The 24867-nt window shown below is 65.3% G+C and overlaps 4 protein-coding genes and 1 non-coding gene across 5 annotated transcripts; 1 reads left to right on the top strand and 4 right to left on the bottom strand.

Moving 5' to 3' along the window:
• Positions 1–90: 90 nt before the first annotated feature.
• DPEP1 (dipeptidase 1) lies at positions 91–3700 on the bottom strand. The gene is made up of 10 exons (XM_063334863.1): positions 3454–3700; positions 2394–2526; positions 2096–2228; positions 1855–2005; positions 1656–1725; positions 1276–1452; positions 1112–1196; positions 955–1030; positions 698–833; positions 91–408 (listed from the first exon to the last, which is right to left on the bottom strand). The coding sequence occupies exons 1-10, from the start codon at positions 3570–3572 to the stop codon at positions 238–240; spliced, it is 1251 nt and encodes a 416-aa protein (XP_063190933.1). The 5' UTR covers positions 3573–3700; the 3' UTR covers positions 91–237.
• Positions 3701–4497: 797 nt separating this feature from the next.
• On the top strand, positions 4498–7419 carry LOC134514662 (sulfotransferase 2B1-like). Its single transcript, XM_063332753.1, has 6 exons — positions 4498–4915; positions 5929–6137; positions 6299–6425; positions 6499–6593; positions 6669–6849; positions 6942–7419. Exons 1-6 carry the CDS (start codon positions 4777–4779, stop codon positions 7055–7057), a joined length of 867 nt encoding a protein of 288 aa, XP_063188823.1. The 5' UTR covers positions 4498–4776; the 3' UTR covers positions 7058–7419.
• A 2698-nt stretch (positions 7420–10117) lies between these two features.
• Positions 10118–17928, bottom strand: CPNE7 (copine 7). The gene is made up of 16 exons (XM_063334862.1): positions 17775–17928; positions 16480–16940; positions 14285–14467; positions 14137–14211; positions 13578–13652; positions 13391–13474; positions 13215–13304; positions 12910–13008; positions 12387–12473; positions 12220–12279; positions 11853–11986; positions 11658–11712; positions 11449–11500; positions 11216–11349; positions 10818–11054; positions 10118–10620 (listed from the first exon to the last, which is right to left on the bottom strand). The coding sequence occupies exons 2-16, from the start codon at positions 16702–16704 to the stop codon at positions 10483–10485; spliced, it is 1728 nt and encodes a 575-aa protein (XP_063190932.1). The 5' UTR covers positions 16705–16940; positions 17775–17928; the 3' UTR covers positions 10118–10482.
• A 1639-nt stretch (positions 17929–19567) lies between these two features.
• RPL13 (ribosomal protein L13) lies at positions 19568–24841 on the bottom strand. Its single transcript, XM_063334861.1, has 6 exons — positions 24704–24841; positions 24286–24401; positions 23666–23807; positions 22087–22260; positions 20760–20816; positions 19568–19767 (listed from the first exon to the last, which is right to left on the bottom strand). The coding sequence occupies exons 2-6, from the start codon at positions 24387–24389 to the stop codon at positions 19609–19611; spliced, it is 636 nt and encodes a 211-aa protein (XP_063190931.1). The 5' UTR covers positions 24390–24401; positions 24704–24841; the 3' UTR covers positions 19568–19608.
• LOC134515738 (small nucleolar RNA MBII-202) lies at positions 23979–24060 on the bottom strand. Its single transcript, XR_010071104.1, has one exon. It is a non-coding gene; the product is annotated as a small nucleolar RNA MBII-202 (small nucleolar RNA).
• Positions 24842–24867: the final 26 nt, after the last annotated feature.

The following is a 24867-nucleotide window of genomic DNA, read 5'->3' as shown; positions in this document are numbered from 1 at the left end:
GGCTCATCGCCTCCAGCCAGGAGCAGGGCAATGGGTCTGGGGCTGGTGGTCCCCGCAGGGTCCTGGTGCGGATGCACGCTGCCGGCGGTGCTGGAAGCACGGCTTTATTTCGCTCGCGGGGCAGGTGCGCAGGTGGGAAGAGGCACCAGGGTTGGACTCATCCTGGTAGCCACTGGGCCAGCTGCCAGCATCCTGCCGGGCAGGGTGTGGGAGCTGCGGGGGGAGCCGTGCCGGATGCTAGGAGAGCAGGGAGTGGAGCAGGGCCAGCGCCAGCCCCAGGGCTGCCGGCGGGAGCCGGGCTGTGCCAGCGCCGTCGGTGTACCCGTAGGGGGTCCTGCACGATCCCTCCAGCTCCTCGAAGGCGATGGGCGTCTCGTGGGGAGCCGTGCCTTGCAGGTTCGCCTTCACCTGCGATGGGGGACAGGGTGGGCTCCCGCAGCGAGGGGCAGTCCCCGTGCCCCGTACAGCCCCCTGTCACCTTGAATGTCCCCGTGCCGCCATTCCCAAGCCCTGCATGTCCCCATGTCCTCCTTCGTCCCCCTGCCCCATGCCACTGTGCCACCTCACGTCCCCACACATCACTGAGTGCCATGCATCCTGATGTCCCGCTGGTCTCTGCTGTCCCGTGTGTCCCCATGGCCCATGTGTCCCCATGCCCCATACCTCCCTGCGCCCAGTGCTGCCGTGCCCCGCTCACCTCCTCCACCTTCCTGAAGACACGGATCAGGTTTTCGGCCAGGGCTGCCTTCACCTCTGCCTCCGTCCAGTTCCTGGCCAGCAGCTCGGCCACCAGCGCGGGGTATGTGGAGACGTCCTCCAGGCCGGTGGGGAGCCTGTGCCACCCCACAGCTCGCAGCTGCGCCGGGGGCAGCCGAGCCCGGCAGCACCCACCTCCCGCTCCACGCTGCCATGTCCCACCGACACAGCCGGTCCTGCGCCCGTCACCCGCTTTACCTTGTGACACCGTCATAGTCCCCGCCGAAGCCGACGTACCGGGCACCGGCCACCTTCTTCACGTAATCCATGTGATCTGTGGGTGCGCAGGGGATGAGCAGGGTCGGGGGGACACTGTCACCCACCCCCCACACACCTGCCCAGGTGCCCGCCTCACCTGCGACGTCGGCCAGCGTGGCCGTGTCCCTGCATGTCACATAGTTGTTGTAGAAGTTGATCATCACCAGGCTGTCCGTGGAGGCCTGGGGGAAAGGTGGTCCTGAGCCCCGTGGCCCCCCAGCCAGCCCTGCTCCCTGCCCGCGGCCGTGCCCCGGTGCTCACCACCATCTTCAGCACGTCGTCGGGCACGTTGCGGTGATTCTGGCAGAGGCTGAAGGCGGAGGAGTGGCTGAAGATGACGGGGGCTTTGGAGAGGTTGAGCACAGCCTCCATGGTCTCCACCGAGACGTGGGCCAGGTCCACGATCATGCCCAGGCGGTTCATCTCCGCCAGCACCATCTGCGGGAACGGCGATAGGGACGGGGACAGGGCGGGTGAGGGGTGCGCAAGGGGACATGTCACTGCATGGGGGGACACCATGCACTCAGGGCACTCGCTGCTGGGCTTAACAACCCAGCGTGGGGCTGGTGGGTGCTGGTACCATGTCCCCCCCGCCCCAGCCACTGCTCCCAGGTGCCGCCACTGACCCTGTCCCCGCTCACCTTCCCAAAGGACGAGAGGCCATTGTGCAGAGGCGGATCGTCCCCAGTGTCCACCAGCCAGTTGTCAGCCCTGCGGAGCGGTGAGAGCATCAGGGTGGACCCACAGTCGCTTATCCCTGCTCGGCCGCATGCCCCGTCCCCCCTCCATGCCGGCCATGTCACCCCATCCCTGTCCCCGTGCCCCCCCAGGGGCTGCTACCAGGGGGTGTTGCAGCTGTGGGTGAGGGTCATGTAGCGGACGCCCAGGCGGTAGAAGGTGCGCAGGACGCCCAGGCTGCTGTCGATGGAGTGGCCGCCCTCCACCCCGATGAGGCTGGCCACCTTCTTGTTCTGGAAAGCCTGTTGGATGCCTGCGGGAGGGTGGGGGGCATCAGCCAGGGTGGGCACCAGAGCACCCACGGCCCCCAGGACACCTGCGTCCCGGCCCTGCGCCCGCTCACCGGCGCTGTCGACGACGCAGGAGAAGGTCTCGGGGTAGAGCTCGCACATGCGGTGCACCACGTCGATCTGCTCCAGCGTGCGCTTCACCGCGTCCTTGTTCTGCGTGGCGCAGGGCACGTACGCCGACCAGAACTGCCCCCGATGGCACTCGGTGAGCGTCGGGACCCTGGCCCCATGCCCACTGACACCCACCCCGCTGCCCTCCCCGGTGCCCTCTCCCCGTCCCAGTGCCCCTTGCCCACCCCGCTGCCCTCCCCGCTGCCCACCCCCCTGCTCCCGCCCGCCTCGCCGTCCCACCTGCCCGCCCACGTGCCCCTGGCGCAGTTTGGGGATGTTGGTGTGGGTGCCGTCCAGCGTCGTGAGGTTGGCCTCCGGCAGCCCCAGCTGGTTGTTGAACCTCTTGAGGAGCTGCCAGGGCAGGTCGTTGTGCCTGGGCAGGGGAGAGAGCGGGGATGAGGGGCTCTCTGCCCGGCCGCCCCTCCGGCCAGCCGGCCTCCTGGCTGCCCACCTACCTGCCATCTCCCTGTCTCTCTGCCCACCCATTCCCCACTCGTCTGTCCATCCTTCCATCTGTCCACCCATCCATCCGTCTGTCCGTCCATCCACCATCCATCCACTCACCCACCGGTCCATCTGCCCACCCATCTGTACTCTCTGCCAAGAGCCACCCAAGTGGCTCCGGCCAGGAGCCGTGGATGTGTCACTCCCAGGGGACAGCTCCATGTGGGACACCCTTTCCTGGCTGGAGGGGGAGGCCTGGGACAACTCCATGCACCCCTCCACTCGCCATCCCCTCTCCGCCCTCACACGCGAGGGAGCCAGCCCCGCACTCCTCTGACGGGGACATCGCTGTCACCACCATGGGGATGTGTCACTGCCATGCAGTTCCCTGCACCCAGCAGTATCATGGGGAAGTGCTGGGGGCCAGACGCAGGGGTCAGCTCCCACTTCTCCCCTCCTGCGTCACGGTCCCCACATCCTCCGGCTCCCCCTGCCCTGCGCCAGGCTGCTGTGGCACAGGGATGGTGCCACGGGGGACCCCGCGGAGGACCTGAGCCTCCTGAGGGTTCTGGCACGAGACTGGGGACATCCCTTAGGACATGACCCATTTGCCCCAAGTGGGGACTTCCCCCGGGGCAGCCTGGCCACCGGCTTCCCAGCACCCTGCCCGCTGCCAGCCGAGCTGCACCGCTGGGGATCCCCCCGGCTACACGGCCCCAGGGTGCCCGGCACGGGGATCCCCCGGCAGGGCTGTCCCTGGTGGGGTTTTCTGGCTGGGGTTTTTCTCAGGGTGCCGAGAGCCGCAGCCCTGCCGGGGTGTCCCGTCATGCCGCGGGGCCAGGCAACCTTTGCTCACCCGTCGATGACCGGCGTGGTGGTCATGATGCGCTCGGCCTCCTCCCGGTGATGCTGCCCGGTGCAGGGCAGGAGCAGGCGCAGTGCCAGCACTGCCATCACCACGCTCCCACCTGGCATCTTGGCCCACTCGGTGCCGCTGGGGGATGAACCGGGGTGACCCGCTGCCGCCGCGAGCCTACTGAGCGCATGCACTGGGATGGCTGTCCCGGATCACTGTCCATCCCCTCTCGCCGTAAATAAATAACCAGGATCCGCAGCCGTAACTCCACCCTGCCTGCCCTGTGCCCTGGCCCTGCCAGTGCCCGGGCATGGCGGGCACCGGGGCGGCGCAGCGGCAGCAGCCTCCCCCAGCCCGGCCCCGGCTGGCAGGGCTGTGCCGGGGCTTCTCCGCATAGCTGCGGTGACGCTCCCGGCCCCTCTAATGCAGCCCAGATTTTTATTTTTGCTGGGAAAGTGCCAGTCCCATCCCCGCCTCGACCTCCCCAGCGCCGGCACCCCCGGCCCCAGTGCTGGCACCGCCGGCACCCCCATTGCCGACAGGCAGGGCCCGGCACCCCTGTCCCTCGCTCACCCTCGCCCCGGGACGCTCGAGAAGCTGCTGCCTGCAATGGCTGTGAAATATGTTTTCTGGCTTGCGTGCTGGCGGCGGGGCTGGGACGGGCTCCGGCCACCCCAGATGGCGTCGGGCGCTGGGGAGCGGCTGAGCGCTTGCGTACCCTGCGGCTCTGTGGTGTGGCCATCCCGCCATGGAGGGGATGGGGGGCAGCAGACGGGGTGGCACGGCTCTGGCGTGGGGCTGCCGGTGGTGTCCCATGTGTGCCGGGCTTTGCCCCCCCCGGCTCCTGCGGTCCTGCTGCAGCGTCGCGTGTGGGGAAACTGAGGCACACGTCAGTCCTGTGGCCCAGTGCCCGCGGTGGGGGAACCCCGGCTAGGGATGGCGGTGGCCTCGGGGCCGGTGGTGGCTACGGTGTCGCGTGTGGCAAGAGGCACCGCGGGGCTGCTGGGAATGGCACGGAGCCACATGGAGACGACCAGCCCCGCTCCTTGACCCGGGGCGCGCCGGGACGGGAATTCCTTCCTCCGGCACGGTGCCGGCCACGGGGAGCCCGGCCGTGGGGCACGGCGTGGGGCTGAGCCCCGTCCCGCCGTCCCGCAGCCCCCCGGCCCCGCAGGCAGCGCTCTCCCGGCGATGGCCCCAGCCGGATCCCCCGTTCCCCGGCAGGAATGTGCCGGGGGAGCCCGGCCCCCTCGCGCCGGGACGGCTTCCTCTTTTCCAGCTATTTAAGGGCGGTTTCGGCACGTCCCCTGCAGCGGCCGGGCCATGGATCGGATGGAGGTGACCGAGACCTTTGCCGGCATCTCCCTGCCCGGCCACCTCCACACCCAGGACTCCCTCAGCTTCGCCGCCACCTTCCAATTCCGCCCCACCGACGTGGTCATCGCCACCTACCCCAAATCGGGTGAGGGACGGTGGGGCAGGTGGGGGGCCGGGGGGGGGCGAGGAGGGTCCCAGAGGGATGGGGCACGGGGAGGGGACCCATGTGGGTGGGTGGTGGGGTCAGTGGGGCAGCACTGGGGACCCCCAGGCTGGTGGCGGGGGGGGGGGGGGGGCACGGACAGACTCTGCCCCGCAGCCCCCGGCTCTCCGGCAGGACCGGGAGCTGCCTGTGTGGCTGGGAGGTGGCCAGGCTCGGTGCCAGCTGCTCCCTGGGCAGGGCATCACCCTGTCCCCGCAGCCCAGCGGCCACTGGCCCCTCAGGGCACAGCAGAGGGGAGCCCAGCCCCAGCCGTCGGCTCCCACCCTCCCCCCCAAAACCCCTGCCCTGCGGGTGGGGGGCAGCCGCCCCCACACCCTCCCCTGTCCCAGGCCCATCCTGTCCCCAACCCCAGACTGGTGTGACTGGTGGCGGCCCTGGGGGTCCCAGCTGCTGCCCCGTGCCACGTTGTGCCATGCTGAGCCCACGCCGTGCTAAGCCATGCCATGCCGAGCCGTTCAATGCCGTGCTGTGCCATACAATGGCATGCCATAGCGCACCATGCCATGCCGTGCCATGCCGTGCCATAGGGTACTGTGCCATGCTGTGCTGAGCCCTGCCGTGCCGTGCCGTGCCATGCCATAGGGTACTGTGCCATGCTGTGCTGAGCCCTGCCGTGCCGTGCCGTGCCATGCCATAGGGTACTGTGCCATGCTGTGCTGAGCCCTGTCATGCCATGTCATGCCGTGCCATGCCATGCTGTGCCATGGGGTACTGTGCCATGCTGTGCTGAGCCCTGTCATGCCGTGCCATGCCATGCCATGCTGTGCCATGGGGTACTGTGCCATGCTGTTCTGAGCCCTGCCGTGCTGTGCCATACCATGCCGTGCCGTGCCATAGGGTACTGTGCCATGCCGTGCTGAGAGCCCTGCCATGCCATGCCATACCATGCGGTGCCCCGTGCCGGGCTGGCGCTGCCCTGACAGCCGCCTCCCCAGGCACCACGTGGATGCAGGAGATCCTGACGCTGCTCTTCAGCCACGGGGACGTCCTGCCAGCCAAGACCATCCCCAACTGGGAGCGGGCGCCCTGGCTGGAGCAGATCTACTTCAGGGATGCGCTGCAGGACACGGCCACCCGCCGGCTCATCACCACCCACTTGCCTGCCCACGTCCTGGCCCCCGCCCTGCAGCAGAGCAAGGCCAAGGTGAGGGGGGGGCAGTCAGGACAATCCGGGGGGGTCCCCGCAGGGGCATTCCGTGCCCACGGGGCTTCCCGCAGCCAGGGTGATTGCCAGGGGCTTTCTGAGCGGGGCGGAGTGGAATCCCCCCCAGCCGTGGAGCTGACACCGTTCCCCCCCCCGCCAAGGTGATCTATGTGGCCAGGAACCCCAAGGATGTCGCCGTCTCCTTCTACCACTTCCACCGCCTGGCCAAGTTCCTGCCCGACCCCGGCTCCTTCGACACCTTTCTCACGCAGTTCCTCGAGGGCACGGGTAAGGGCCGGGGGTCCCTGCGGTGCCGGGGCTCAGCCACAGGGCCCCCCCGTAACTCCCCGCCTCCCCCCAGTGCACTACGGCTCCTGGTTTGACCACGTCAAGGGCTGGTTGGGCCAGCGGCAGCTCCTGGACATCATCTATGTCACCTACGAGGAGCTGCACCAGGTGAGCCCCAGCACGTCCCCATCCCTGTCCCCGTCCCTGCCAGCTGCCCCGGGCTGACCGTCCCCTCCGCCGCAGGACCTGCGCGGCACGGCGCAGCGGCTCAGCGCCTTCCTGGGCTGCCCGCTGGGACCGGAGACGCTGGCAGCCCTGGAGGAGCACTGCAGCTTCGTCGCCATGCGGGACAACGCCATGGCCAACTACTCCCTCATCCCCTCCGAAATCATGGACCACAGCCAGGGACGCTTCATGAGGAAAGGTACGGGGGGGGGACGGGGTGGGGGAGGACACGGGGGTGCGGGCTGCAGCTGCAGACACCCCCCCCGCCACCCCGTCCCCTCCGTCCCGCAGGTGTGGTGGGGGACTGGCGCGACCACTTCTCCCCTCTGCAAAACGCCCTCTTCAACCGCCTCTACCAGGAGGAGATGGGCGACTCGGAGCTGCCCGCGCGCTGGCCCATGGCCTGAGGGGGGCCGGGGGGGGCCGGCAGCACTTGGCCTTGCCACTGCACAACACGACTGCCCTGCTGCCTGCGGAGCCCCGCTGCGGGGGGGGCACCCTGCATGGGGAGCCCCCAGCACCCCCATAACGTACACAGCCCCATCCATCGCCGCAGGGGCCGGGGCTGCGGCGCAGCTGGGGGTCCCACCGCAGGGAGAGGTGGGGGGACACTAGCTGCCTGACACCCCCCAGGGATGGGGGACTTTTCCGGCCACGCATTGTGGCCATCCCTGTGGCCTTCCTTCCCCTGGGGCGGGGGCGCGTGGCCGTGACCCCCCACCTTCCGCCCAGCCTGCCCTGGGGAAATAAATATTTATTGTTGTTCCCAGCCAGGCAGCCTGTTCCCATGGGCGTGGGGTGGGAAGCGGCGTCACGCTGGCGGGAAGCGCCCGGCATTATCGGGGCCCCATCAGGGTGGGGACCCATCCCCGGGGGACATTATCTGCGGGTGGGGGGCAATGGCCGGGTGGGCAGCGCAGGGGGCCCTGGGGTGGGGTCACGGCACGGGGCACCATTCCGGTGTTTGCCAGCGGAGCCTGTGGCACGGAGCCGGCTCCTTCACCACCACCCTCCCAGAGACGACACCCCCCCCCAACAAACCGGGCTCTGCCTTCCCCAGTGCAACGCCCTCAGACACCTTCTCCCCCCACCCTGCCCCAGTGCACCCCTCATGATGCTTTTGGGGGGGCTGCAGTGGCCTGGACGGCCTGGCTGGATGCCCCCCCCATCGCCTAGCTCCCCTCCTGGGGTGTTTGCACCCAGGGGCTTGTGCCTACCCCCCCCCACCAGCACCCTGCGGTGTGCCAGGCTGGCAGCCCCCTAAGCACCCCCCCCAGCCGCTCTCCTGCCACGCTCCAAGGAATTGCTCTATCAAGCCACCTGGGAAGCACAGGCACTGTCAATAATTAACCCCTGGCTTAATTAACCGGCGCCTGCCAGCTCAGTGTGGCACAGTGCCGTGGCGGGGGGAGTGGGGGGCGGCGAGGGCTTGGCCCTGGCATGAGCAGGACCCCTCGCCAGGGCTCGGCTGAGCGGGGGGCAGATGGCGAGACCCTCCCTGGGGACGCTGTCTGGCACCGGGGCCCTGCCTGCCCCGCTGGGGGGTGCAGCCCGGCTCGGCGACGCTGGGCACCCCCAGCCCCGTGGGGACCCCCTGCACCCACCGTCCCCACGGAGCAGGGTGCCGTGGCAGCCCCCTGCCCGCGCCGCGGGCCGGCTGCATCCGCAGGCTCGTCAGGCGCTGGGTTTCTATGGCGACGTCTATTATCCTGCTTTACAGGGAGATGAATCAGGAGCTATAAATACGCGGGTTGATCGGGGCGGTGCGGGCAGCGCGCTCTGCCTGCGTGCAGGGTGCCGGCGGCGGGCAGCGCTGGAGGGGCACGGCGGTTCAGCGTGGCCGTGCCGGTGGATGGGTGAGCCGACACGGCTGCACGGACGGGGACAGGCTGGCACCCCTGTGACAGCCCCCAGGGTGCCGGCCGCATCCCTGGCCCCGGGATCCATCTCGGTGGCACCCGCATGGCGGGCTCTTGGGCGGCCCCTACCCTGTCACAGCTGCCCTGTGTCCCAGTTTTAGTCCCTGTGGTGGCCTTTGGTCACACCCCACCCCAGTGGACGTCACCTCCCCAAGAGCTTCTGCCGGCACCGGGATGGTGACACACAGCGCATGGCACAGGGTGAACGACACACGGCACACGGCGCAGTGTCACACAGCACGTGGCAGGAGACAGTTGGCACACCGCGAACGGCACCCGGCTTTCGGCGCAGCAAACGGCACACGGCACTTGGTGTGATGCACGTGGCAGAGCGTGGCACTGTGCCCAGTGCGCCACACGCGGCACATGGCACAGCATGGCACACGGCACAGCATGGCACACGGCCCATGGCCCAGAACGTGGCACATGGCATGCGGCACACGGCACATGACACATGGCACAGGGCACAGGGGGTGGCACGTGGTGTAACACGGAGCAGATACCATGAAGCACACAGCAGGCGGCACATGGCACACAGCATGTGGCACGTAGCACGTGGAAAATGGCACACAGTGCATGACACTGGCACTCAGCACATGGCATGCGGCACGTGGCACCTGGAACATGGCACGTGGCACATAGCACATGGCACATGGCGCATGGCATGTGGTACACAGCAGATGGCAAAGTACATAGCACATGGCACATGGTATGTGGCGTGTGGCACCTGGAACATGGCGTATGGCACCTGGCACACAGCACATGGCATGTGGCGCATGGCATGCAGTACACAGCACGTGGCAGAGTATAGAACACACGGCACATGGTATGTGGCACACGGCATGTGGCACCTGGAACATGTCATATGGCACGCAGAACATGGCACATGGCACACAGCGCATGACACACGGCACACGGCGCATGGCATGCAGTACACAGCACACGGCAGAGTACATGGCACATGGCACGTGGCACACTGTATGGATGCAGCATACAACACATGGCACAGCACGTGGCACGCAGCGCATGGCACGCAACCCACAGTTCATGGCACGGCACACAGCACACGGCACATGGCACGCAGCACACGGCACGTGGCACGTGGCAGAGGCAATGTGCTGGGCAGGGGCATGCGGAGGGTGCCGGCGCTGCCTCCGCTCCCGCTCCCGTGGCCTGGATTTCGGGGCCGCGGCGCAGCGGGGCGGGCGGCCGTTCCGGCACAACTTGAAAGCGGCGGCTGCTCCAAAGTGCTGCAGCTGCAAAGCGCCGGCGCTCGCCTGCACGCTGCCAGTCACGAACTCCCCGAAATATAGGGGCAGCCGGAGCAGCCCGTATGGCAGCCGGGGCTGGGGGCTGCGTTCGGCTCTTGCCGCCGGCCGGGGCTGGGTGTCAGGGTGAGGGGCGCGAGGGGGGCCGGGCAGCACCCGGGAGCTGCCTGTCCCTCTGCCCGCGCCCCGCTGAGCACCCTCAGGGAGGTTTGCTGTCGGCGCCCAGAGAGCACACAGCACGGGCACGGGGCTGGTTGCTTTATTGGGGGGGGGGGTCCCCCACACGCCGGGGGCGGGGGGAGTTCATCATGCAGCCTCCAAACGATGTCACAGCGACAGACAAGCGGGGAACGAGGGGGACAGCGGGGACAGAACGGGAACAGGCTGCGGGGCACAGACCACGGGGACCGGGCAATGCCCGCTGGGGACCCCCAGCCCCCCGGGTGGCGTGGAGTTGGGGAGGGGGGGGGTGTCCTGCACTGGGGCACCGGGACCGTCCCCGTGTCCCTGGCCAGGTGCCAGCGGGGGCACGCTGCCGGCTGCCGGTGCCCCCCCTGCCTGGTGAGGAGGGGTCTGCGGCAGGGCTGGGACCTGTTGGGGACCTCATCCGTCCCCGCGCCACGCTGAGGGAGCAGGGGGGGGCCCTCACTGGGGCGAGCTGAGGTTGGAGTCGGGGGTCTCGGGCTGGGGGCAGCGGGGCGGGAAGGCCTTGTAGCTGTAGTACTCCACCACCTGCTTGGGCACCTCCGCCAGCACGCACTTTGCCAGGGCCGTCGGTGACGCCTGCGGGACGGGGGACACCAGGGGACATCAGGGTGGATGGGTGAGTCGGGGCATGGCGGCACCCACCCGCCCCGGCGTGCGGAGCAGCACCCATGGGGCACCAGCATGCCGTGACAGGATGCTTGGTCCTGCCTTGGGGACAGGAGGGGATGGGAGGGGACAGGAGGGGACGGACGGACCACTGATGCCCCACTCACATTCTTGAACTCCCGGAAAGGGACGAACTGGACGATGTCGCGGAGGACGGGCTCGCCCTTGGGGGAGCGCAGGATGCCGTCGTCCCCGTCCAGGATCTGCATGTCCGTGAAGTCGGCGTTGCCCACCCCGACGATGATGATGGACATGGGCAGGTAGGAGGCGCGGACGATGGCCTCCCGCGTGTCCGCCATGTCCGTCACCACCCCGTCCGTCAGGATCAGCAGGATGAAGTATTGCTGGGGGGGGAGGGATGCTCTGGGGGGGCTGCCCGGCCCCGCTGCAGCCCCATGCGGGAGGAGCCGGACAAGGGCTCGTCTCTGACACGGGAGCAGCCACAAGTGGCGTGAGCGTATTGGGTCTCAGCCCACCCTGGACCCCACTGGCAGTGGGTACGTACCGAAGCCTCCTTCGTCCTCTCCTCATCGGCTGCCACACGAGCCACCTTGGAGATGATGGGGGCCACGTTGGTGGGGCCATAGAGCTGGATTTTGGGCAGACAGCTCTGGTAGGACTCCACGACACCCTGGATGCCTGCGGGGGGATGTGAGGGGTGAGGGGGGCAGCACCAGACTCTGGCACAGGGCGGGCCATGGGACTGGCCCCCCCCGGCCCCGACGGAGCTGGGCTCACCCTCGCACTCATCGTTGTCGGGGTTGAAGTTGATGGCGAAATCGTGGGAGACCTGGAGGATAGAGGGGAGGGGGCAGCCGGTGCCCACCCACCCGCCATGGCCCCTGGCACCTGCCGACCCCCAGGGGAGCCACGGCCAAGGGATGCCAGGAGGGACACGCACATCCCTGGGGTCCCACAGGGCCCCGGCACCCCGTCCGCCCCCTTACCTCGTACTTGGGGGGGATCCTTGCACCAAAGCCCAGGGCTGAGAATTTCTTATCGCTGCAAGGGAAGAGGTGTGAGGAGCCCCAGCCCCGGCAGTGCCAGCACCAGGGTGGCCATCACCGGGGGGTCTTGGTTCTGGGGTGGCCATCACCGGGGTGTCCTGGTGGGGTCCTGGGGGACCCACCGGAGCAACCGACCTGTCATAGTCCTGGCAGATCTCGCCCACCGCCACCAGCGCCTTGAGGTACTCGTTGGGCTGGTAGGGGTTGATGTAGTGCAGGGAGCAGCTGTTTCGGGGGTCCCCGTTGGAGGCCGTGAAGTCGATGGCCACCTGGCAGGGGTGGTGGTGGTGGTGAGTCCCCCGGGGTGAGCGGGGCCACTGGCATGTCCCTCTTGGGGTTGGGTGGCTCTGCCAGCCCCTCTCTCCAGCATCACGGCACAGCCATGGCTCAGGGGAGCCGGGATGCGCTGCCCACGGACCCCTGCCATGGGGACAGGAGGGTGGCCCAGCACCGGAGCCCCTGCCCGGTCCCCAGAGCTTCGAGGTGGGGGGACACTGCTCACCGTGAAGTGGATCTGGCAGCCGCCCATGATGTAGTCCAGGAAGGAGTAGACCCTGTGGATCTTCCAGAGGGACCTGTGTCAGCCGGTCCTGCCCCACGCCGCCCCAGGGCAGCTGGGCACGGCACAGCTGGGCACGGCATGGCACAGCTCGGCACGCAGGCGCTCACCTTCAGGTCCAGCAGCACCACGACCCCCGAGTTCTTGTAGTTGCGCTTCTTGATTTTGTACTTGGGGTTCATGCAGTCCCACTGCACCTGCGGCATGCAGCACCGGCGCTGCCCGCGGCCCCCCAGCCCCGGCGACACGGCCCACGCGCCGGCACCCCCCACCATGACCCTGAGCCTCACAGCCCCATAACCCCCCAGCCCCATAACCCTGCCACTCTGCAGCCCCATGGTGCTCCAGCCCCACGGCCCCACAACCCTGCAGCCCCATAACCCCACTGCCCCACAGCCCCAGCGTGCAGCCGCCTTCCCCCGCTCTCAGCCAGCCCATGGGCTCCTTCCAGACCAACTGCGTCCGATTTCCCCAGAGGAGCCCAGACCCACCATCCCTTCCCCAAAGAGGGGGGCAGCGAGGGGGGAACAGCCCCAAAACCAGAGGAGGAGCTGGGAGGTGCCTCCTGGAACGGGATCTGCTGGCAGCAGGGAGGGGTGACCCCACAGGCTGTCCCCACGTCCGCACGCCCACCTTGTTCTCCCCCATCGCCTTCTGCATCTCCTCGAAGGTGGTGAAGAACTCCCCGATGAAGTCGTGTTTGCCCCGCGAGTCGTAGTCCCACACCACACACTGCGGCGGGGGGACGGATCAACCCCGGCGGGGCAGCACCCGGCTGGGGGTCCCACGCACCCGCACCCCCCCCAGCACCCGCACCGTCCCTGTCGCCATTCCCAGAGGCTTGGGGTCCCCGGCACACCGCCCACGCAGGGCTGTGGGGAAGCCGTGGGACACATGCCCCCGGGGCAGGGATGGGGGTCCCCATCGCCCTTCCTCACCCTCAGCTTCCTCTTCTCCTCGCAGCTGCAGAGCGAGTTGAGGGAGACCTTGAAGGGCTCCCAGATGGGGCTCAGGTTGTTCTTCACCACCTGCGGGGCGAGGGGCTCAGCGGGGCCGGGCAGCCGCCAGGGTGGCCACGGGCCGGCCGAGGGACCGATCCTGCCCGGGGCCTCACCTCGGTGCGGTACACCAGCTGCTCGCTGCGGTCATCATCGATGCGGTAGATCTCCAGGAAGGGGTCCGACTTGCTGAAGAGGTCCTGGAGGAGGGAGGGTGAGGCAGAGCACCGTCTGCCCTGCCCGTCCTGCCCGCCCGGCCTGCACAGCCCTCCCCAGATCTCCTGCCCATGGGACCTGGCTCACCTTGTCATCCAGCTTCTTGGCCCGGAAGGCGAGCTCCACGTAGCCGTTGTTCCCCGAGATCTCCTCCGAGATGACCTGCGATGAGAGGTGGCCACAGGGCACTCAGCACCTGGCAGGGCTTTATCCCCCTGCCCTCCCTGGCACGGTGGGGACCCCCCAGGGTGGCCAGCGGACATCAGAGGGGGCCCTGAGCCCTCCCCACCCCCAAGGAGCCGGGGGAGCAGCTGGATGACAGCTAGGACAGAAGGAAGGTCATGGGGGGACCCCCATGTGCCCCAGCTCAATGCCAGCCCAGTGCCACCCCACTGACCCAGCTCAGTGCCACACACATGTCCCAGCTCGATGCCGTACCCGAGTCTGGTGGCACCCGCATGCCCCGCTCAGTGTCACAGCACCACATCAGCTGGGTGCCACCCACGTGCCCCAGCTCGGTGCCATCCCAGGGTCCCTCCTTGGTGCCACCCATGTGCCCCAGCTCAGTGCCACCCCAGTGCCCCAGCTCGGTGCCACTCGCATGCCTCAGCCTGGTGTCGCTCCCGGTGCAGATGTGGCCACTCACCGTGATGGTGGACTTGCCCGCGAACTTCCCGTACTTGAGGAACAGCGGCTTCGTCACCCGCTTCTGCGCCACGATCTGCAAAAGCCGAGGGGTCGGGGAGGGGACGCCGCCGGCAGGTGTCCCCGGGAGGGGGGGGGCGCGGGCTCACCTGCCCCACGGTGCACTCCATGCCCCCCAGGAAGTCATCGTCGTGCGTGCCCACGCCGGCGTGCCCGTGGCTGTCGTACACCTCGAACCGCAGCTTCTGCACCTCCTCGAAGTAGTAGTCCACCGTGAAGATCTTGGCGAAGACGGGGTTGAGGTTGCTCTTGATGACCTCGCTGCGGTCCACCTGCACGGCAGGAGCTTGGCTGGGGGGGGGCAGTGGGGCCAGAGCCCAGCTTGGGGACAGATCCGGGGCCAGCGGAGCTGCCCAGGACCTTGGGATGCCAGAGTTTGCCAGGAGTCAGGCACAGGGATGCAGGAACACTGGGACATGGGGATGCAGGGACATGGGGATGTAGGGATGGGGGATGCCAGGCAGCTGCTGGGAAGGACCAGCCCTGCACCAGCATTTACCTGCCTGTTCCTGGTGAATGGCATTTGGAGGCAGCCCCGGCGCTGGCTCGGGCAGGGAGATGTGCCCCTGAGGGTGCCAGCACTGCCAGCCCCAGGTGCCAGGGCACTGCTCCCTACGGAGCTCCGGGCAAACCCCGTGGTCAATTCGAGGGGATGCTCTGCCTCTGGACCACGGTTTGCCACGGCTCCGCTCAAGTAGGAACAATGGGCTGATGCCCGGGACAAGCCCCTGCGCTCCCGCCCTGGCCAAGGGCAGGGGTCACTGGCCACTGTGGTCCAGGCGGGTGGGTGGGTGCTCACCATCTCCTGGCCGTGCTGGCAGCGGCTGCCGAGCGGCTTCCAGGAGCCTCCCCCGCACCCCGTCCCTGCCAGCGTTGACTCAACGGGACGAATCCTGGCCAGGGCACCCTGCCAGCCCACCAGCCCCTGCCCACCACCCGCCCGGTCCGGCAGCATCTGCTGAGCCCACACCACCGCGGCGCTGGCAGGGCCACTCCGTGCAGCTCCCTGCCTCCTGCGTGGGCACCACCGGCCCCACAGCCCCACCACGGGGCTCCAGCTCCCAGCCCCGCCAGCATGTCCAGGGCCATTTCGGCTCTCGAACCCAGTGGGCAGCAGCTGAGCCGGCTCCAGCCACTGTCCTGGTTGGGCTGGGGGACACGTGCTGGCAGGGATGGGGAGGGGACAGCTCAGATCCCTCCAAAAGGTGGCCCAGGAGGAGCCCTCTTAGATCTGGCCCTTGCACAGCATGGCACGGCACGGCACGGCACGGTATGGCTTGGCACATCACAGCATGGCACGGGACGGCACACGGAGCGTGGCACAGCTGGGTACAATGGCTCGGCACGGCATGGCACAGCCTGGGGAGCCGCAGCCCGCAGCTGGCACAGGGCCCCTCGCCACCCGCCCTGGCTCCGGCGAGCAGAGTCGATTACACGCAGAGGGATTTAGCACTAAATCTGCCGGCTGAGCAGCGGTGATTAGCGAGCGCAGAGCTGCCGGCGCCAGCCCAGAGCTAAGCCATGGGGAGCGATGGGAAGGAGCCGTCCCAGCCCCAGCGCCAATGCCAATGCCAGCCCCAGTGCCAACCATGGCTCCTGTGGGCACCAAGCAGGGCGAGACCAGCCCAGAAGCCCTGATCCACCCCAGGGGTGCCAAAGCATCCCTTGGCCCCGGCCCGGGGCAGCAGAGCCGTGCTGGAGCCGTGCACCGTGCGCACCCCGTTCCTCAGCCCTTCCAGAGCCCCGGGCCACTCGCTCTGACCCGGGCATCTGTCCCCACACGCTGCCGAGTGTCCCACAGGACCCTGCCCAGCCCTGCCCCATGGCCCTAGTGCTCTATACCCTGCACCGTGAACTCTGCACCCGACTCTGTGCTGTCTTCTGCACCCTGCGCCGTCTTCTGCACCCTGCGCCCTGCAATCCACCCTCTCCTGCACCTTGAACCTTACTCTGCACCCTGCACCCCACTTCGCACCATCTCCCGCACCCTGCTCTGCACCCTGTACCCTGCTCTGCACCCTGTACCCTGCTCTCCATCCTCTCCTGCACCTTGCACCCGACTCTGCCCCCCTCTCCTGCACCCTGCGCGGTGGCTCCTGCCCTGTCTCCGTCCCCGTGGGCATCGCGGCCACCCTGGAGCTGCCTCTACTCCTGTCCCCATCCCAGAGACACAAACCCTGTGCCCAGCCCCCCGCGCCCAGCCCCGTCACATCCCCCATGACAGCCTCCCCCCCGACCCTGCCCCACTGCGGTGGGTGCCGGCGGTGACCCCCCACCCTCCTACCTCCATCCACTGGCCCTGGGACTGCATCAGCAGCAGGACGCAGGGGTCCGACTTGTTGAGCGTGTCGCGGTCCAGGAGGTGCTTACAGCTCACCCGCAGCTCCACCTTGGAGAGGACGGCCAGCGGGGCCTGGGGTGACGGCTCAGTGGCCTCACCCATGGTGGCCGTGGCACGGTGGGCGGCCGGGTGCGACGGGGGGCAGGCGGCCCCGTGGGCGAAGGGCATGCGGGGGGAGTGGGGCGGCGAGGGCGGTTGCTGCCTTCGTTGCTGTCAGGGTGCCGGGCAGGCGCCCGTCATGCCCGGGGCATGTCGCCCCACGGTACCAGGCGTGGGGACGGAGCCCGGGTGCAGCTCCCCAGTGGCAGCGGGTGTTGGTGGGATGCTCCGGTGGGTGGAGGGAACCCTGGCGGCCCCCTCCGAGGCGGAGGGGCCAGTTCCAGTCCCGATGGCTCCGCGGTGCCCTGCAAGGTGTCAAAGCACAGTGGGGTGAGCCGGAGCTGGGTCACCCCTTGTGACACTGCCCGCGTACCCCCAAGTGCCAGCCAGCCCCACAGGCAATGCCGTGCTCCCGTCCACCCGCCAGCCCCCCCAGGCCACCCAGGGGGTCCCGTGGGGCCGTGCCCAGCTCTGCCCCAGCCCCACCCCGGGGGGAGGATGTGTCCCATGGGAAGGGGCACCCGAGTGGGGCTGGGAAGCTGGGGGGAGCTGGGGCTGCACAGGCAGCCCCCACCCCGGGGTGCCCCTCCTGGTGCTGGGGAGCAGAAACTCCTCTCCTGTCCCCACAGGCAGCGCACCCTCCGCCCGGGCAGGGATGGCCAGTGAGGGCAGCGGGGACACCGGGTCCTCGTCCGTGCCACTGGCTGGTGCTGGCGGTACTGGTGGCACCCCAGGGCGACTGGGGGGGCTTCCACCATGCTGGGGACAGGGGCCACCCTCCACCTGGATGCTGGTGACACTCAGCCAGGTGACGCTGAAGTGACGGGTCACTGAGGGGCTCTGCCAGCCCCAGCCCCAGCCCGGGGCTCGTCCACCCAGCCGCAGCCCCCGGGGGCTGCCTGTCTCGGGCAGGAGCAGAGCAGCCACCCTGCCCTCCTGCCCGCCCGCTGCGCCCCGGTGTCCGCAGCCGGGACAAAGTTTCCCGGCAAAGTCATGCCAGACCCGGGCCCTTCCTGACACGTGGCTCTGGTGCCCCAGCTCCGGCGGGCATCATCCCCCTCCCCGGGATGGCAGGCACCCCATGGCATCCCCCGGTGGAGGGGACACCGGCTCCCACCCTGCCCGGCCGCCCCCCTCACCTGGGTGCCAGTGGCCCGGGCTCCGCACGCGGCGGGGCCGAGAGCTGGGGTCGGTGTGCCAGCCGGAGCCGGTGTGCCAACCGGAGCCGGTGTGCCAGCCGGAGCTGCCGCCGCTGCCACCTCCACACAACTGACTCAAGCTGCAGTTCGGGAGCGGAGCCCTAAGAGGGAGACGACAAGCTCCATTAACTGCCTCGCTGCCGGCACCGGAGCAGAGCCCACCGGCGGGCACCGGGGCTGAGCGGGGTCCCCGGCATCCCCGGCCCCGCTGGCTGTGCCAGGGCAGGCGCTCCCGCTCCAGGCGAACCCCCCCATGGCACAGCCCTTGCTCCCGGCGCCCCATGGCCCCTCGCCCTCCCCATGGGGCACCTGAGGCCCATCCTTGTCCTGGTCCTTGCGCAAGAATGGGGTGCCCCAGAGCTGGTGGGTGCCCTCCCCATGTGTCCCAGACCCACACCCCGCACCCACACCCATGGAGGAGCACCGGGCACCCCATCCCCTGTCCAGGGGCTGCCCCGGCACCCCCCACCCCCCAGGCGCATCACCCCAGGGCGGCTGTCAGCTCGGCTTTATGAAAGATGATGTAATTAGCCCGTATTTGGAGGGATTAAAATGCAGATAGGGCTAATGAGCGTGAGGGCACCGCAAGGCTCTGGGTTTTGGGAGATAATCCCCAGCCTGGCTGGCAGAAATAGGCCACTCTCCTTCCCCACTCCTCCCGCAGCCCCACGGCATGGCGCAGTGGGGCGGGAGGCAGCCGACCCACGGCAGGACGCAGGGCTGGGAGGGTCGAGCCAGCCGCCCGCGGTGGCAGGGACAGCCCCTGCTCCGGTGTTTGAGGAACCTCGGGTTCACCCAGCTGTGCCGGAGCTCCAGCCACCGGAGCGCTTCATGGCACCCGATCCCCAAGTTTCTGTCACCCAACTGCTAATGAATACAAACGACTCAATTATGCCGGCAGGGTCGATTTGCAGTGCAGCCAGGCTGCAGAACGGCCCCAGAACTGATTAGCCAGCACAGGGGCTCGGTTGAGCGCTCCCCGGAGCAGGACAGACCCTGCCGATGCCGCCCCGTGACCCATCAGCCCCACATCAGCCCCCTGCCCTGGGGCAGGCACAGCCCAGTAGCCCAACAGCCACGAGGATGGGCCAGAGCCCCCAGACCCTTCTCCTCCCGTGGGCAGTGCTGCAGCCCTCCTATGGAGCAGGTCACTGCCCCACGAGCGGTGGGTCCCCAGGTGAGGCTCACGGGGCAAGCAGTTGCCCGCAGCAGGCCACGCACCCACGGGTGACACCCACCACGACACCCCACCTTCCACAGCAGAGCCAACTGCTCTGCCTCGCGCAGAACCACAGGCAGAGGTGTGGAAATCATTAAATCTGAAATAACGGCACAGCGGAGAGCTGGGTGGGAAGGAGACAAAGCCCGTCAGGGAGAGGGTACCCCAAAAAAGCCCTCAACTGTCAGCTTCAGCAGCCCCCAGCACAGGGAGACGGGTGTCAGGCTCCAGCACGGGAAGGAGCCCGGGCTGTGTCCCCGGAGACACAGCAGAGGCTTCCCTGAAGAGAGCTGCGCAAGGCCGAGGTGTTCGTTTCCTTCACTTTCAGGGGAGTTTGGAGTCTCTAACCCCAGAAAATGAGGTTTCCAAGGTCTGAAGAGCGACTACCCTGGAGCACACCCCTCCGTGCAGAGCAGCCCACGATCTGCACCAGGAGATCTGCCAGCTCCTGCGACACACACCAGGAGGGCAGCTCAGTCCTGCGCAATCGCCCTAAAAAGACAGCACACTCGTATTTCTACATTTTTTTTTATTGACAGTTCTAGGGAGAACAGTTCATTTCTTCTTCTCCACATCCTGCTCTGCTGCTTCTTTGGCGCGTTTCGCACGAATCCCAAAGAGCCGGGCGTTGGCCCGGGCCATGCGCAGGCTGGCAAAGGCCTTGAAGTTCTTCTCGTCTTCCGAGATAACACGGGCCTTCTCCCGTTTGAAAACCTGGTGGGAGAGAGCGCCAGACAGTCAGACTGCACATCAGAGGCTCCCAGAGAAGACTGTATTTAAGGCTTAACACAATTAATCTCGCTACATTTTTACCACCAGCTCCAGGATGCTGTTAAGAATAGAGCATTTATGCCATCTACAGGCCCTGCCCTTATCATCACTCCACCAGGCACCTCGTTTCAACCGCTTCCTCATTTGCCAGCGCACGTCAGCGCAAGACCAGAACATACCAGGGAAAAAACAGGCGCAACGTGAAATCTGAGTCAGGTTTGTGGCGCGCTATCGACAGCACCTTTTGGAAGCAGCGAGGGGTTTTGAGACAAATGGTGACTACGCAACCTGCCCGGGCTGCCGTGCCGCCAGCACACGGCCCTCGCCCCAACCGGCGACCCCGAGCGCCCCCAGTCTCACAGCAGGACGAGCTCCCTCAAAGGTACAAGTGGAGAAAGCACCCTGGAACCTGGGTGGAGGACGCAGCGCTGAGCACAAACACGCGCTGGAGATGCTGCATGTGTGCCTTAACCTGTGTCCTCAGAGGAATTGTGTGATCCGGGGGGGGTCACTGTGCCTGTGGCCTTCTCCGGGGAGCATACGGAGCTGTGCGTCTCCCATGCGTCATTTAGGGCAGAAGTGGATCACATACACGATTTTTCCCAACCAACAGATCTTGACCTGAACCCCTGCCACGGGTGGCTGGAGCTCTCCTCTGGAGCCAGAGACACAGCTCATCAGGAAGGACTTTCTCAGATGGTAACAAATTTAGCAGAGCTCCAAGTAATTAATTCTTTGCAGTGTGCTCTGTTGAACCAAACAGATCCTGGCAAAAGACAAGGACAAGCTTGACCTGTTCCTGGTTTTGTCTGATCCAGGATGGGAACTGTCTGGAGACAGCAACCCTTCGCTATAGAACAGCGAGAAGAGAATCCTCTCCATGAAGTTAAGGTCTCAATGATGTCACACAGAGAACGTGATTTATTTACACTTACATTCTTGATTGGCATAACCGGTCCCGTCAGCTGAGTCGCCATCTTGAGTTCCTCAGCCTGCATAACAAGAGAACAAGAAATATTTAAAAAGAACAGCACTGAAAATCTCTCAGGCTAGTACCTCGGTTAAAAGCACGCCCTCTATGCAGGTACCCAGCTTAAACACGCTGTTAACAATTCCGACTGGCGATTTAACACCAACTGGTAACAAATTCAGCGTTTCAGCCACGCAGCTACAGGAGTACCTGGCACAGACGTGCCGCATCAACAACCCACGTTTTGCCTGGCTATCCATCAGCCCGGATCTGGCCAGAGAGGAGCAGCGGCCTTTCGGGAGTTCTGCCAGTTGGAAAAACGTTGACATCTACTGTGCCATTTTTAGTTTGATAGCCAGCGTATTCCTCAGCAATTCCTTCTGAGGCTAATTCCAGCTTCTTGTAAGAGTACGGCATTACACAAAAATGATTAAGTTTTATTTTAAATAGTTGATTTCAAGTAAACAAACTTGAAACAGTACTGCAGGCACAAGTATCTGTACCTGCTGGTACAGAAGCTCAAGACCCATCCTCCCCTGTTCCGACAAGCGGCCCGAGTACGGTGGCTCCATGGGCTGCGCTACGGCTAAGGAGCCGAGAGCCAACGGACTCTCCAGAAGATTGAGGACAGCTGCACCACACCACCCCGCTTCATGACTCGCACCGTCCCACGGGAAGCACAGGCAGAGCCAAGGAAAGCAAAACTGCACTCTAGATCTCGGTGAGATTTTAATGAAAAGCATTTTTGTATGTCAACAGCAACAACCTTCTTGAGACCGCCTTACGCACGGCTTTCACTGAACTACTCCACTGAAGAGTTTGTCCTTGCCTCCCTCACCCTTTCCATGCAGCTGTCACCACAGCAGAACACACACTCCAGACGGGCTTTTCAGCCATTCCGACAATTTAGCTTTGTAAACTAGAATTAAACTGGTCATTCAACAAAGCTCCAGCAAACAGACCATCGGTCCGAGCTGCAGCCCTTCAAGCAGCACAGCAGTCCGCAGGCCAAACGCCTGCCCAAAGCCTTACTGTAACCCAGGAGATCCCCGTGGAAGGGGACTCTACCAGGCCTGCCCTTGCGCTGGGCTCAGCCATCCCCTACGTACATGCACGAGAGCCACGCTGCCCCCGAGAGAAGGGCTGCTCCCCCCAGGGGGTTTATGTGATGAGAAGTGTTCAAGAGCACTGCCTGACTGCACACCATGGCACCGGGACGGACTCACGACCAAACCTCTGAAAACATTACCCACACAGACCCTGTGAAACGTTTCCAGCCGTCAAGCACTTACAGAGCTGTCTCCCTTCTTAGGCATAGCCGGCTTCCGTGGGAAGAGGATAAGCTTGGAGCGGTACTCCTTCAGCCTCTGCACGTTGGCTTGCAGGGACTCGGTAGACTTGTTGCGTCGCCGGGGATCCACGGAGATTCCAATAGTCCGGGCAAACTTTTTGTTAATGCCAGCGAGCTGGAGAGAGAGTGCAATGTGTCAGCACCTGACATCTCCCAACGCCACTGCGGTACTGCCGGGGGCGGCTCCGGTCATCAGCCAGACAAGGGCTCAAGCGCAGCCACCGTGGGCTGAAGTCTGGAAAAAGGCTCAGCATCCGACTGAACGGCCCATCGGCAGCACCAGAGTCTGGCAAAAGGGACCAACTACGCCACAAAGGGCATCCTGCTGTCTGTATTTTAATGCTGAAAACATTCCGCAGACTTTACAGTAATTTTTGCAGATGGATTTCCTCAGGAGAGCAAAGCACAACCCTGAGTAATTATGAGTAGGACATTTAAACTCTGATACACGAGAGACAGAAATTTATGAAGCCAGCCGGCGGTTAACTCTGTTCACTGAATACTGCAAGCTCCATTAGAGAAGCATTTTTGCTAACCATCTTAAACAAGAAATAACCTAATTTTCTGTTTAAAGACAAACATCTGCGTACCATTTTGTATTATATCATTATCCAAAAATTAAAGAAAAATAAAGTAATGAAGCATTTGGCATCCAGAAGACCAATTTTACTGCCTCAATGCACTAATTTCACTGTTATGAATGTTTTAATTAGATACTAAACAACGCACAAGAGGTGGCTGTGGACGCTGGCTGCCAGCAAGCACTGATGTTTATTCCCGCCCGCTGTGTGGAGATATATGGGTGGGGGTTTCTGCAGACCACCCTGATCCAGCTGTTAACAGCTGCTCAGCTCAGCACACCTGGGAAGGTCCCAGAGAAGGGTTTCCTGAAGCAACGCAGGGCGCTGAACACTTCCCACAGACTTTAAGTGTTCCTAAACCAACTCGCAGCTACTGCATGAGACACAGCCACAGCCGCTCTGCGAGGCAGAACAGTTCCCTTTCCTGGCACGACATCCCCTACTTCTGCTAGGGATGCGTTGAGCGTGGTTTACTTGGTCCGCAACACGAACGGGTTCACGCTGGCTACAGCTTTTAGAATTAGCAGAAATGTGTTTCACAAAGAAACAAGAGAATTTAACGAAGAAGCCATTAATCTTTTTTTTTGTTTTTCCCCAAAAAAGAAGTTTAAGAGACTCGATTAAGGCTCTATCAGAACCTGATTTGAATGTTATTTTGTCTAAGCAAGTCTGAGCAGACAAATGGACGTTTACTTTTCAAAACAACCTTTCACTCTGACACACATTACTGCGTCCCCACCCACAGTTACAAAGAAAAACCTAGACCTTCATTTTCTACGCTCCTGTAGAGCCAGGAACACCAGAGCTCTCCCCTGGTTCAGCCAGCACAGCAGATACTGACACCTCATTGAGTCACTTGCACGTTGTCTATGTGCAGAACAGAAGACAACTGAGCTCAGAGTTTGTTTTATCAGGTTGAGATGAGTTCCCCATACTTACTTTAAGCTCTTCTAGGCTGAAGCCTCTGCCAGCACGAACTTTTTTGTGGTATCTAATAGTTGGGCACCTCACTATAGGCCGTATAGGCCCAGCCACAGGACGGGGAGCGATTCGGCGAGCCTTTGCCTGGCGGGCCTTCCTCCTGGAACGTCGTCGAAGGGGACAGCAGTGAGAAACACAGCATTTCTGCCAGATATGACCCTCCTACACTGCCAGATGACCTGTATTGCCAGGCAGCATCTGCCACATGGGGACCACTCAGAAATAAACCCAACACTGGCCTGGCTACTCAGACAGGCCGCTGCCTGCTTCTACAGAACAGCCGCAGTCATCAGATATACAAGGGTTCAAGGGAATCATCAATGTCGTACAGCGATTCCGGAGATTTCTCATCACTTGACTGCAGCTGGAACGGCCTGACCCCGACCAGAGACCCCACACCAAAAGAGCACCCCGCTGCAATCCCAGCGCCTTAAATGAGATTAGGGAAACAGCTTTAAATAAAAATACAAATCTTCCTAAGCGGCTGATATAACGCGAGAGACGCTTCCCCCAGCTACACGACCTCCAGCCGGCGGCAGCAGGAGAGGCTCCGAGGAAGCCGGGCCGCGGGCACTCACCTGCGGATCTTGCGGGCGGGCTGGTTGAACCATGTGGCCACTCGTCGCTGCCAGTCCTTATGGAAGTGGGGCTTCAGGATCATGCCATTGCGGCTGGGCGCCATGGCTGCTGCGGCCTACGGACACGGGCAGGGTTAAAGGCAGCTGCACGGCCTCCCCCGGCCAGCAGGTCCAGGGCCCGTCCCCGCTCCCCGTGCCACCCCGGACAGGCTATGATCGCCCCCGAGCCCGCCACCCCCGGCCCAGGCCCAAGCCCAGGCCGGGCCCCTGTCAGCGCCGCCTCCGGGCCCAGGCCCATCCCGCAGCCCCCGCGCAGGGCTCCGAGCGTCCCCTGGGCCCAGCCCGGCCCGCGGCACAGCCCCCGGCGGGCGGATGGCGGCGGATGGAGCCCCCCGGCCGCAGCAGCGCCCCAACTCACCTCCCGCCACGGCAAATGGCCGACCGGAAAAGGAAGCGGCGGCCCCGCGCACGCCGGAAGTGCGGCAGCGCCGGCCAATGGGCAGCGCCGCCGGAACGGCGGAATGAGGAGGATGGCGCAGGAAGTGCCAGGCGGCAGCTTCACCGCACCCGTAGTAAAGATGG

Source organism: Chroicocephalus ridibundus, chromosome 4 (assembly GCF_963924245.1).
Source record: "Chroicocephalus ridibundus chromosome 4, bChrRid1.1, whole genome shotgun sequence".
Classification (NCBI taxonomy): Eukaryota; Metazoa; Chordata; class Aves; order Charadriiformes; family Laridae; genus Chroicocephalus; species Chroicocephalus ridibundus.
The sequence above is the reverse complement of the archived record's forward strand: the minus strand, read 5'-3'. Positions and strand labels throughout refer to the sequence as shown.

Coding starts and splice junctions, on each gene's coding strand:
- LOC134514662 (XM_063332753.1), top strand. CDS start 4,777: ATGGATCGGATGGAGGTGACCGAGACCTTTGCCGGCATCTCCCTGCCC. Junction 6,426..6,498: donor GCAGTTCCTCGAGGGCACGG/GTAAGGGCCGGG, acceptor GCCTCCCCCCAG/TGCACTACGGCTCCTGGTTT. Junction 6,850..6,941: donor GGGACGCTTCATGAGGAAAG/GTACGGGGGGGG, acceptor TCCGTCCCGCAG/GTGTGGTGGGGGACTGGCGC.
- DPEP1 (XM_063334863.1), bottom strand. CDS start 3,572: ATGCCAGGTGGGAGCGTGGTGATGGCAGTGCTGGCACTGCGCCTGCTC. Junction 2,527..3,453: donor ACCACGCCGGTCATCGACGG/GTGAGCAAAGGT, acceptor TCCCCTGCCCAG/GCACAACGACCTGCCCTGGC. Junction 1,453..1,655: donor GCCTCTCGTCCTTTGGGAAG/GTGAGCGGGGAC, acceptor CCGTTCCCGCAG/ATGGTGCTGGCGGAGATGAA.
- RPL13 (XM_063334861.1), bottom strand. CDS start 24,389: ATGGCGCCCAGCCGCAATGGCATGATCCTGAAGCCCCACTTCCATAAG. Junction 23,808..24,285: donor CCCGCCCGCAAGATCCGCAG/GTGAGTGCCCGC, acceptor ACGACGTTCCAG/GAGGAAGGCCCGCCAGGCAA. Junction 22,261..23,665: donor TCAGCCTAGAAGAGCTTAAA/GTAAGTATGGGG, acceptor CTCTCTCTCCAG/CTCGCTGGCATTAACAAAAA.
- CPNE7 (XM_063334862.1), bottom strand. CDS start 16,704: ATGCCCTTCGCCCACGGGGCCGCCTGCCCCCCGTCGCACCCGGCCGCC. Junction 14,212..14,284: donor TGGAGTGCACCGTGGGGCAG/GTGAGCCCGCGC, acceptor CGGCTTTTGCAG/ATCGTGGCGCAGAAGCGGGT. Junction 11,987..12,219: donor GCTGCCAGATCCACTTCACG/GTGAGCAGTGTC, acceptor CACCCCTGCCAG/GTGGCCATCGACTTCACGGC.